Raw genomic sequence first — 12620 nt, forward strand, 5'->3', positions numbered from 1 at the left:
TGCTTTTAAGTTATGCCTCAATCATAAGCTGCCAAACATCGGAAAAAAAAACATTTATGTTGTGCACAAAAGACATAGCTATTTGTATCCCTTTATTAGAATATCATATGCTTCCCTTTTGACCTCTTTTTCCTAATTACATGACACATTGATGTTCTAATTTCTTTAAACACATAAAATCCAGTCTGCTGCAGGGTGCAGAACAAGAAAGCTATATTTGTGCTTGTATAAAATTTACTGAAAAAGCAATAGATGATTCGTGACGTTAGTGCTCCCAAGTGAGTGAGTCAGCCCATTCATTTAATTCATTTTCTGGGACCTAACCCAACTGTCAATGGAAGAGAAGGAGGGTACGCCCTGGACACTCCATCACAGGGACACACAGAGACAAACAACCTCACATGCTCACACTCAGTTCAGTGGTCAATTTAGAAACACCAATTAACATGGCACGCATGTCTTTGGACCGTGAGAGAAAGCCAGTGTAACTGGAGTTAACCAATGTTGAAGTGGGAAGAATATACAAACTCCACAAAGGAGGAACAGAGTCGGGATTTCAATAAGGACCCTCCGTGATGTCACGAAGGCGTAATAACGACCACAACAACTCGCTGCCAGTCTAAATTATTTCAAAAATGATTTATGAAAATGCTGACCCCGCGACCTGGTTCCGGATAAGCGGTGGAAAATGGATGGATGGAAGGATGATTTATGAGAATTTTTGTTTGTTAAGATGATATTGCCTATAATGTTACATGATGATGTAATTTACTTAAAATTGCATCTTCATGGCACAACTTAAATTGCATTTGTTTTTTACACAGTATATATAAAGACCAACATTAGATGCACAATAATGAGCAGAAACCTGGACTCAACAACACCGAATAATAAATCTCTCCTACCTTTGTTAAAGGGATATAAGGGTGAGTAAAACACAACACAAGCAACTGGACTATTAATGAAAAAGAGCAACACAGAACATCACAACTACTTCACTACTAGAACTCTGGAACATTGTGACATGAGCACTTAGTTTAGCATTTACCACCATAAGGACAAGATTTGGAAAAGGACATCAAAACTTAACAGGGAATGTGACTTGATCTGGTGCTTACAGCCTACAGTATACTTTAAAAACAAACAAACAAAAGCAGCTGCTTCATTAAACATAACGGATTGAGTCCAATTACACCATGAATATAGTAATTTGGGATACCATCAGAGTTTCTTGCCACAGTAATGTCAATGTTTATGTATATGTCTTGGTAAAACAACTAATACACCTGAGTGCAATCAAAAAGTTTTTCATTGACACCAGCTGGTTGGGAAATCATCAGTCAAAGGTCTACATTTTACATCTTCTGTGGGCATTTGCTCAGAGAACCATTTTGCTTTACAGTAATGCCATTGCACACACAGATACACACACGTGTGTATTCAAGTCCACAAGAGAGCCCCCACTTTGAAGTAAATTAACCAGATCACACAATTTATTTTCCATAAATCATTCAAAGGTTCCCTAAAAGATGCCTTGAAAACGTTTATCAACAGATTATATAGCGTTTGAGGAAATAGTTGATATTTTGGGTAGTGGACATTGTTATTCTGGAATACACAAAATAGCTAGATGAGCTAAAAATAAAGAACTGAGCTGAAAAAGAAATTGTTTTGCTTCACACAAACATTGGGAAAAAGGGTTTCTTAAAACCCCTCAAAAAAGAAGCATGGAAACCATGTAGCCATGTATTCAAAAACTAAAGTAAAAAAAAAAAAAAAAGGCCACCTGCAGGAGTTTACATTATTTGGTATTCCGATATGACTATGAATGGCAAAAAAAGCCTCAAGGACTGTAAATCTGTGTGATTTATCCACATTAATTTGAATCAGAAAATGTCTATTATATTCAAACTTATTTTACAAAAACATAATGTAGCTTAAAATGGTTGCAGGCTGCAAGCCAAAATCATGAAAATCAGCCTAGCTACAGCAAATAACCTACAATGATTTAAATGATTAGACATGTTTAAAGTGGTGCCAAACCCCGGGGTTATTGTTCATCTCACTTCATTTTAGTAATGTAAAAACTGCAGAAAGGACCACAACTTTCTAAGATCCTTTTAAAATTGAGGAAAAGTGAGAGAATTTCAGAGATACAAACTAGTGTTTCCATAGTAACTGAGCACACTTGCCTACCTCTGCTCCAGGAGAAAAAGGATGTTCTGACTGAATTACTTTGGACAGCATACTTGGGTATAAATTATAAAAGCTTTGAGGATATAGCAGTGCTTAAAATCAATAAGAAGAGATGAGAGCCTAATTGCTACAGTGTTTAAGACTTCCATCATCTGGATGCAGTTAGTTCATAGACTGACCACCTCCAGAGACTACAAAATAAAAACATACCATATTTTTTCTCATTAACACCTTTGATGAGTAAACACGTATGAATAAATATGACTTATATCTTCAACATGTCATCCACATACTTATGAATAAAAAACTAAAGTGTGAGGCTGTTTCAGATTAAGAAAAAAGGAAAACAACACAAACATTAAAAATAAATACTGTACTAGAGTGGTGTTCAACTGGACATGGAACTTCCAGGCAAAAAGAGAAATATATTTTCACATAATTCATATCACTAGCTGAGAGTTCAAACACCATGCACTAAAATAGCATATGCATGCAAGCAGTGTAACACAGAGTTTACAAACAGCTTTGAAAAAGAAGACATAGCCTATTGATCTTTTGGTGTTAACAGGCAAATACCACACGCTGTGATGTAGGTGTAACTCGCCTGTTACATTATACATTGTGTGCAGTAGAGGTCGGTGAGTAAAATGCTGTGATGTATTCAGTTTTGTTAGCAGCTTCTGGGACATAAAGCTCTGATGACTGCAGTTGCAGACGGTAATTGGATAAACCAGGAGTCATTTACAGTAGATGTTTTCCCATTTCCCACTTCCCACTGACTGTTGCTGCACAGCGCTTCTTCTGTGATGTCTGTACCTGGGTTGTCAGTCTCCTCTTTTTTTCAGCCCAACATCAACATTTAGTCAGTAATTCTCAGTTTGTGAGAAAATTGACGTTTGGTGTCAGAGCATAAGACAAATAAATTACATGGGTCTAACCCTCTATGTGTGAAAGCTGGCAACCCTGCAGGCGGCCAGGAAAAAAAAATAAAAATAAAAATCAATGGAAAACCAAAACTGTGCACAATATGGCAAAAGTGAGATTAAAAGGTGTACTTAATCGAATTTTGTTATTTTTGGACTGGACAACAGAATCTGTTTGGCCCCGTCGTCTGGAGTTATTATTACACTTATGATGGTCCTGGCATTGTCTCTGCAAGAAAGCGGATAGCTGTATGATGGAATAAATAATAATAATAATAATAATAATAATAATAAAAAAAAAAAAAAGATGAACTCCATGGGATTGGAGGGAAATGAAAATGTGATATGGCCTGACAACAAAGGTTCACGAATATCTGGCAGTTGTCAGGCTCTCAATATCTCCACAAATGTATCAGGAATGTATCAAAATATTATTTTTTTTTAAGCAGATTTGAATTAAAGTCAACCCAAACATTCTTTTTACTCTAATCTGTAGCATTAGAAGACCTTTTAATGGTAAATAATTAAATTGACATTGAGAAAAGAAACCTGTAATGACTCACAAGGTCATGTTCAAGCAAAAGCAACATTAAAAAGTACATGCATGCTTTTTCAAGCTTTGTAACTTCTTACACGGTACAGAGACGCTTTTAGACATTTCCATCAACATGACATGTACTCACTGAAGAGGATGGTGCCCTGTGTAGAGCTAGTTTTCACTGTCAAATAGACAGTGGTGTCCTTGACGGCGAAGGGCCATTTACTGGTGTCACCAGAAGACTGGAGAAGGAGCGCGAGAGGCTGCAGCTCCAAGTAAGATGTGCCATCGAACGACGGGATATACACGGTGGTATCTAAAGACAAGCATTAAATACAGTGATTAAATGCATTTGAACTGTCAGAGGTGAAAAGTGGTAGAATCAAAACAGTAATTTTAGAAAACACAGATTTAGAAGTGCTTTAAAAGTGAACATGTTTTTAAATCATCAAAAGTCTCTAATTACAACAGGAAATTGCGCCGTTGGACTAACAACTGTGTTGTTCGCCAACTCTCAGGAAAAAGTGACCTTTTCAATACTACATAGATCACTGATTGCTAGTTCTGGTAATACTGGAGTGATGAAGCTCAGCATCCTTGTGAGGACATCCAGTAAATTGATAACAATATTCCAGTGAACACTGATACAGACTGTAGTATTTCAAGAAAACACGCCTCCTTGAAGTGTGTAGGAAGCTGGCATGTAGCCTAGCTGCTAACTTTCTTTTTAGTGTTTGAAATAGCAGTAGTCTGGAAAAAGACTGAGTGAAAACTTTGTAACATTGCTTGAACCGTACTTGTGACACTACTTATTGACTGGTTGTGAATTGCATAAATGAATGCACTTCTCATGATCTGTCCTGTCTCCTTCCAAACCAAAAATAACAGTTTAAACCAGGCTACCCACAATAACGCCTTCTTAAAGGTGAGAAGCGCTTGGACTGGTATCAGTACCTAATCATACCTCTCTCTTTAATACAGGTACAGTTACTCATGTGACCAACCTCTTTACAGCACAAATGTGTTACCATTTATACTTGTTACACGATAAAGTAATATACATGTAAAGTATCAATGACATCCTGGTGGCAGATGGTATGCTAGACTGCGCTGACGTCATTTATGTTAATGCTTCATAAACATGATGTAGAGTGAGAACCTTTTAGGCAACTTCAACATTATTGAAAGCATAGACGCTTCATAAAAGAAGAATTTATGGCAAGGTTGTTATGCTGAATTGCATTAGATTTCATAGGTGTCCCTAATAAAATGATCTGCAAGTGTATATCTAAATCAAGAATGGCATATCTAGTCTAAACAATGCCCTAAAGTGCCTTTGTTAGTGAAGAGAACAGCAGACATTGGCTAGTGCATGCCTCTGCAGTACAGATTGCCTGTCTGTGAGCAGAGTCAGCAGGGCCTTGTCAGGGCAATGTGCTACTGTGTCATTTCCCACTGGATGACAAAGCGGTGTGACTTTAAGGAAAGGTGGAGGAGGTACAAGCTCAGGTCATCAACTCCACAAGCAAGTGATAATCTGTTGGACTTTTGCACAAAGGACATTGCACACCTGGTGGACAGCATGCTGCTCAGGTCCATGACAGTTAATTCAAAACAGGCCACATCATCCTCAGCTCAGGGGAATATACCTACAATTTTCTGTTCCCAGTTTGCACTCAGGCATAATATACCGAATGTACAAAATCTTTTTAAAGTGACACAAATATGGATGTTCAGCTATGACTCTTCTGTTCACTTTTTGGGTACTCTGATGTTAAATCAAATGCATTTTAAATGTAGATTGTGTAGGTTTGGCAACATTTAGAGCAGACATATGTCAGAGTTTTGAGTTATGTCACAGTTTTGGTGAGTTACTGTAGGTTCCTGATTTATTTTAAAACCCCGGGTCCTTGTGTTTAACTTATGTCTTAACTTCCCTCTTCCCATCTGCCCTGATCGTTTCCACCTGTATGGCATCAAGCCTTCTGTGTATATCTTGTCTTTCCCGTGTTCCCTGCTGGTCTGTACTGTTTTCCCCCGCCATGTGTAATAAGGCTTGGATTTTTTTCATGTTTAAGCTCTTGTGGTTTTTGCAATTCCTGTTCAGCAGCGTTTTTGGTTTTGTTTGATAAAATCAATCACCTTTTTGGGAACTCAACCCCCTTGACAACATATAGTAGTAAAACTGTGCAAACACTGTGTCAGAAACCGCTGCCTAGAATTCCATAGTGCTATAAATAAATGGGTGTAGTAGTATGCATTTGGATAATTACATGATCTAACTGCGCATCTGACAACCGGATAAAATCTTCTGCATCTTCCCTGAATGTAAACATTTAGAGAACTTCAGCCTCCTTAAAGTACTGAAAAATAACGAGCTGACGAGGAACTAGATTGCGTAACATTGAAATGCAACACTGAAACTCAATCAGATTTACACCGGACGGACCGAAGGACCAAGTCAACAGTTCCATTTTGTGGTTGTTACATCGTGCCCTGCAGATGCAGAGGGTTGATTATTTTTGTGAAAAACGAATGCCACACGGCAGAGACTACAGGGTTACTCACTGATATAAATGAAGTTTGGTGAATTGATTCTGTGCTGAGACACAGAGATATGAGGATTAGAGCGAAACCTGCCTTATTTTTCCCCTGGTAGTTTTACAAAGTTTCAGCAGAGACAGCCGAGATAAACGGCTGCAGAGCTGCTGCAGTTCACCATCACTGGGTTGACTCGACTCTCTCACGCTGGTGAGCTCACTGTGCTGACAGCTCAGCTGCATCGCTGGCACGTCATGTCCTCACTCCGAAAAAGTAAATAGCTGAATTAAACAATACTGATCGGTAAGTTCACTGCAAAAAAATATTATGAAATACCTAAATATTTAATATCTGCTTTGTGCATTTGTGATTTTCTTATTTGCAAAATGATATTTATACACTTGGTGCTCATTTTCATTATTCATGTTTGGCTCTGTGGTTAATGGCTTATTTTTCTCTGCTTAGAATGCACTTATTTCTGTTTTACTCCGATTTAAAGAATTCTCAAACAATAAGTCACTGAATAAGTGATGAAATAAACAATGAATTGCAGAGATTGAAAATAAAGACTGCTGTATGGCCTGATGGTTGATAATCTGTGTGTATGACACAGTTTACCGATTAGTCACAGACAAAAGCTGTTTCCAGTTATATAAATCCTTAAATGGTCATCATCCTGCTTTCTTCACCTATTCTCCATGTCTTTTCAGCCACCTTCCCACTCTTGCTCTTTTTAACAGACCAGAGTGGGTGACTACTCAGAACTGGATTCTGTGAAACAGACATGACAGCCAATATTTCAAATTACAAAGAAAACAAACTGTATTCCTTTTGTTGTGGAAGAAGCAGTTTCCTTGGACTGAAAATGATGAATCAATCCTGTAATATTTGTTGGCAAATTGTGAGTAGGGCAGATTGTGCTGGCACATTTTTAAAGGCGCCGACAATTACGGCAACTGCACAAGAGACACCAACAAAAAGAGCTGGCAGCACCAAGCCACTGCGCTGGCAAAGCTGTAAGCCGACAACCCGTCATCGGGTCCCATTAATGTCAAAGACATGAAGAGAAAAGGGATCAAAAGCTTAAAACAGTCTTTTCTGGGTTTTTACAATGCCAAACTAGATTTATAGATTATATGGATAGGATTAAATAACAATGATATCGAGTATATATACTTATGTACAGATATACTGTATTTTTGATTTATAAAAATACACCATATGATTGCACCATTTTAAAAACTTAAGACAATAACATGCTCCTGTCTGGATTTTAATATTCTTATCCGATTCCTATGTTGCAGCTTCAACTATACAACAAGCAAGGAGTTAACTCTTTAAGCCCTGGCAAGAGGTCACGATCATTAAAGAGCAAGTTCAATAATTTCCTACTTCAGTAGTTTTGATTTTTACGCCCACTTTCTTAATACAGTAAGTCATTTTGTGATTGGTTTCAATTGGATCCTGACATCCTACACAGAAAGTCTTTGGCTGGGTCTACAAGAACCCACACAAAGTGTTTGATAATGCGACATCTCCACTCCAACTGCCTTTATGTTGACAAAACCTGACTTATGGTACGAGACCAGATACTAGTATTTGTTGTGAAAAATTGCCACTCAAGTACATTATATGCTTAAGCAGTAATAAGTATAAGAACATAACCAATACCATGAAGTTGGTCTCAAATGGCTTTTTTAAATTTTAAAATCCCTCAACTCTTAAATAACATTGTATGAATGGTTAGTAGTAATATATCTCTATGTAGGATTTTTAAAAATCTATATATTTTGAAGGTGTTCTGCTGGTATGTACTTCTTTATATTTTAGGGATTGAATGAGCAACATTCATTATATCAATAATAAATTAAAAAAACAGGCTGCACAGACCTGTGGGCAACATGAGATTTCATTTAGATATGCACTGCATGACATGTCAGCGCTTCATCTAGGACACAAACAAGTCCACATCATTAGTCACTCTGAGGTTATCTAAAATTAACTCTGAGCATGGGTGACTTGCTCTGCTCTCCTCTTGTGGCTATTACTTAATTCAACAAGATGTAAGTACAAGGCTGTCACCAAGCAAACTTGCTGTAGCCATTCACATTCACAGACTCTGTCAGCATGTAAACAGCCCCTGGACTCTGTCTGCAGGCTAAGAACTAGTGTTGCTAAGCACATCAGTGGATGAGTGTTCAAATGAGAATGCACTCTGTTAAACCTGAGACTGGAGTGCTTTTGAAGGGGAGCATTTCTTCAAACTAAGCAGAAATGAGACGAAAAGGCAACTGCTGGTATTTAAAGGAAATGTCTTTGAGCGTGACAAGTTGGGGAATAAGCAGGAACTTATTTTATGATTGTAGATGGGGGAATGCTGAAGGCATGCTTGTGAGAATGTGCTTTAAAATCAAGCGTGAAGTTTGATTCCTTTTACAGGTATGGTGGTGGGATTTGACTCTATACAGTACACCGTGTTGCTTTGCTGATATCAAATGTCATGTAGTGTTCCAGCTTTGCACTATCAGGACAAATTGGAAATTCGTAAAGTTAGCGTCCAGCTTGTTTTGTAGCAGACAAAGCCGCACGTGATGATATATTTTGGTGCACCAGTTAAATTTCTCTAAACTTCTCTAAACTGAAAAGATACAAAGGCAGGGCACAAAATAATGGACAGATGAGTCCATGAATGATTCATACTTTTTGTCTCCAGTTGCTGTGTAGACATCGGAAAATAGTAAAATAACTGTCTTATTAACTGACTTAACAATGCAGAGATGGATAGGTGGGGGCTTTCCTCGAAACAGCTGTCTCCCACAGGAAAAACCCCCCTAACAATTGAGGATGAAACCTTAAAAATAGCATCATTTTGTTACAGAGCCTGGAGAGACAAATAACATTTCAGTAGATCACTTAAACACCTGTAAATTAGCATCTTTAGAAAACACATGGCAACTCTGGTTACCAGGTGCACATAGGCTGCTCCAGCCATGGCAACGGCTGTTAACACAGTTCTGTCAGAGTTATGTCAACAGCTTACATTTCTTACATTTTAAATAATCTCCAAGCCTACTGTTTACAGCATATGCTTGATGACAGTGTGTGTCGACCTCATTTAAAACCAGGACTTACAGCATAGTGTCTTCAGTTTTACAGGGAGGGAAAAGTGTTATACCCCTGAGAGCAATTAAATAAAAACTATACAACACTGGTCATTTGAAAAGGGCTCTTTATTTTATTTTTCCTAAACCTTTTCCTTAACCTTGTTCTGTCTCTCAGGACACCTGTTCTCCCACATCATGTGTGGTTTACAACAACAACGATGTGGATACAAGCACAGTTTGCATCAAAAGTGGACTTTACAGAAGGAAAGGCCAGTTGTTACCAAAGCTTTCACTAGCTAATTAAGATAATGATAAGAGTGCAATATGGAGATATGTATCCCTTGACAGTAAGGAAAAAAATGAGAAAAAAAATAGACTTAGCTACTTTCTTGCATTTTAACCTTTTCACACAATATGCTTCACTTCTATAATAATCCTCCTTATTATGAGGATTAAGTTAAATATTTGGCAATTGCAACACCAGCTTTTCTATAAAGAAAGGTTAGATTTAGAGGAAGCCTATGAGATACTAACTTATGTTGTCATTTTTTTGCATACTGTATGAGTCAAAAGGGTTTGGGGTTGTAGTGACATGATTTCTTACACTTAGTTTAATTAAAGGTGGTGTCATTGTAGATGACAGTACTAAGCACATTTTTCGCACCATGACTGCGATATAAAGTCATCTAATTAAAATGTACACACTCTTTTAACTCTAAAATATTATGACATGTTAGAAAATAACGATTCTGTGTTGGTGTGGGGGGTCTGGCTTCATCCTGGTATAGAATAAATGACCCCAGCTTTTTGGAAATGGTCATAGAGCTTGGCATTGCAAAAAACTTACCTGAAAGCTCAACAATTAAACTGCTAAAATGCTTTTAAAAAGGGCTGATTACAGTCGCTGAAGATGAAGTGATTTTGACCAGTAGCATTTGGCTGCTACTGGGACTCGTAGTGCGTAGGCAGGAAGGGTTTACTTAGCTTTTCCACACAGTGTTTCTGCACTTTGGCTTAGTTTTTGTTGATTAAGTAACGTTTCACATATGCCATGGGTTTTCATTCCTCTAAGGTTGTTTTACCCAAGAACAAAGTGATGTTAGGTTTAGGCCAAAACTGAATTAAGAACCAGGGCAAAGATCTTGAGCACGCCACCAACTTCATCTTAGACTGTAATCACCTCATTTAAGACCTGTTAAGAACCAGAGCATTTTTATTGTGCCCCTTCAGAAGGGTGCAGAAGAATAATGTCAGATTTCTTTTAAAATAAACGGAACTCTGCAAAGGAAAAAGTTATATAAGTTGGTACTAATATTTAAGAGACCAGTGTCTCAGAATGGTTGGAACAAAATCAAATATTTTTGTATTTTCGTTTGAAACGGGGATAATGGCTTTAGCTGACTGCAGAACAAGTGTTGCAGGGTCACATTCTCTGGGTCAGTGCACAATACAGTTCAACCTCAACATGGTGTTGGCTCAAGCCGCTTCTATGGATTTTTTGTTTCATTACTAACCTCCTGAATAATACACATCACTTAATATTGCTCTCACAGTGAAAACGTATTAGCTAAAGAGGCACAGAATACATTAACCAACATCATTTGTTGACTGGCTCTTGGAGTTCACACTACAGTAGGTTTTTTTAAGCTTTTACTGCCTTCGCATGTTTTACATATTAGGTATGAAAACTAGTAAATATTGTCAATTAAACTGAAAGATCTTTGAGCCTACCTTTTTCACAAAAAGCTCCAGTGAAATGCAATTGACAGTGGCAGAAAGGCAAAGCTCTGCCGGGCACCTGATAGCATGTTCCACCATTGTGGCAAAGACCATCACGGCAAACTTGGGGTTCATGCAGGGGAGGTGCAGGGGGTTGTGTGGGAGCTGCTGTTGCTGCTGATGTCGTCGTTGTTGTAGTCTTCACTGCGTCAGAGAGCGCTGGCTGCGTTATCAGATCTGAGAAACTTGTGGTAGAAGCCTCCAAGGCATCCAAGGTAAATCTGGAGGACAAAAGAATTTAGATTACGTGAGATTAAGTGAATAAAATCCAATTTATCATCAAAATGGCTCGATTGCGAGGCTAAACATGTGAATTAGAATTCTGTGAAGCAATTTTATCTCTATCAGTGTATTTTTTCACTACAATCATAGGCAGACATGAAACCTTACATGTTGGTTGTTTTTTTTTCACTCTACATCATACAAATGAAAATATTTTTCCTTAGAGTATGACATTACCAACAAACAACAATGGCAAATAAAGACTATATCAAAAGAACAAATCACAACAGAACAGAGGACTTTACCTGCATCGGTCTACGTTGCTGCCACCGATGGCGTCAGATACGTAAAAGCTCCTCATTCGATTCATTTCAATTACTTCAACGCAGCCAGTATAGTTGTGGAATGGTTTTGCTCTCTTGGGAACAAAAATATATGCAGAGATGCATTTCATTTTTAAAATTTGTTTTGTTTGTGCAACTTTAAGCCGCCATTGCCTTTGAGAACCAGTTTCAGCAATTACTTAAAATTAAACAGAGTAAATTAAATGCTTACCTGATTGGGAAGATAGTTTTGTGGCAAACCACCTGCAAAGACATTGTTTGTTCGTTGAATCATGTGTCCCAACCAGTAATTACTTGCCGTGCTTTTAATCTTCTCATATCCGGAAAGCGTCAGCTCTGCCTCACAAGGGGTCAAGCGCTGTCTGTTAAAGGAGCACAAACGCATCAGGTAGATGCACAACAAGCCCGGCTACAAAAGCTGCTCTAGTAAACTCATTATCACATCAGTCTTTGTCAAGAGCAGAAACACGTTGGGAAAGGAATGTTTAATTATAGCATTTTAGATACAGTGGGGCAAAAAAGTATTTAGTCAGCCACCAATTGTGCAAGTTCTCCAAAAAAAGATAAGAGAGGCCTATAATTTTCATCATAGGTACACTTCAAATATGAGAGACAGAATGGGGGGAAAGAACCCAGGAAATCATATTGTAGGATTTTTATTGAATTAATTGGTAAATTCCTTGGTAAAATAAGTATTTAGTCACCTACAAACAAGCAAAATTTCTGGCTCTCACAGACCTGTAACTTCTTCTTTAAGAGGCTCCTCTGTCCTCCACTCGTTACCTGTATTAATGGCACCCGTTTTAACTCGTTTTCAGTATAAAAGACACCTGTCCACAACCTCAAACAGTCACACTCCAAACTCCACTATGGCCAAGAACAAAGAGCTGTCAAAGGATGTTAGAAACAAAATTGTAGACCTGCACCAGGCCGGGAAGACTGAATCTGCAATAGGTAAGCAGCTCGGTGTGAA

The 12620-nt window shown here is 38.0% G+C and overlaps 1 protein-coding gene across 1 annotated transcript in view; it reads right to left on the reverse strand.

The window, feature by feature from the left end:
* Window positions 1–12620, reverse strand: part of eys (eyes shut homolog) — a 235197-nt gene that overhangs the window by 78582 nt on the left and 143995 nt on the right. The window contains exons 37-40 of the mRNA XM_061744588.1: window positions 11859–12009; window positions 11609–11721; window positions 11034–11302; window positions 3803–3973 (exon numbers count right to left, since the gene is read on the reverse strand). Coding sequence (XP_061600572.1) covers window positions 3803–3973; window positions 11034–11302; window positions 11609–11721; window positions 11859–12009 — 704 coding nt within the window. The remainder of the gene's footprint in view (window positions 1–3802; window positions 3974–11033; window positions 11303–11608; window positions 11722–11858; window positions 12010–12620) is intronic.

The sequence above is a fragment of the Cololabis saira genome, chromosome 17, assembly GCF_033807715.1.
Source record: "Cololabis saira isolate AMF1-May2022 chromosome 17, fColSai1.1, whole genome shotgun sequence".
NCBI lineage: Eukaryota > Metazoa > Chordata > Actinopteri > Beloniformes > Belonidae > Cololabis > Cololabis saira.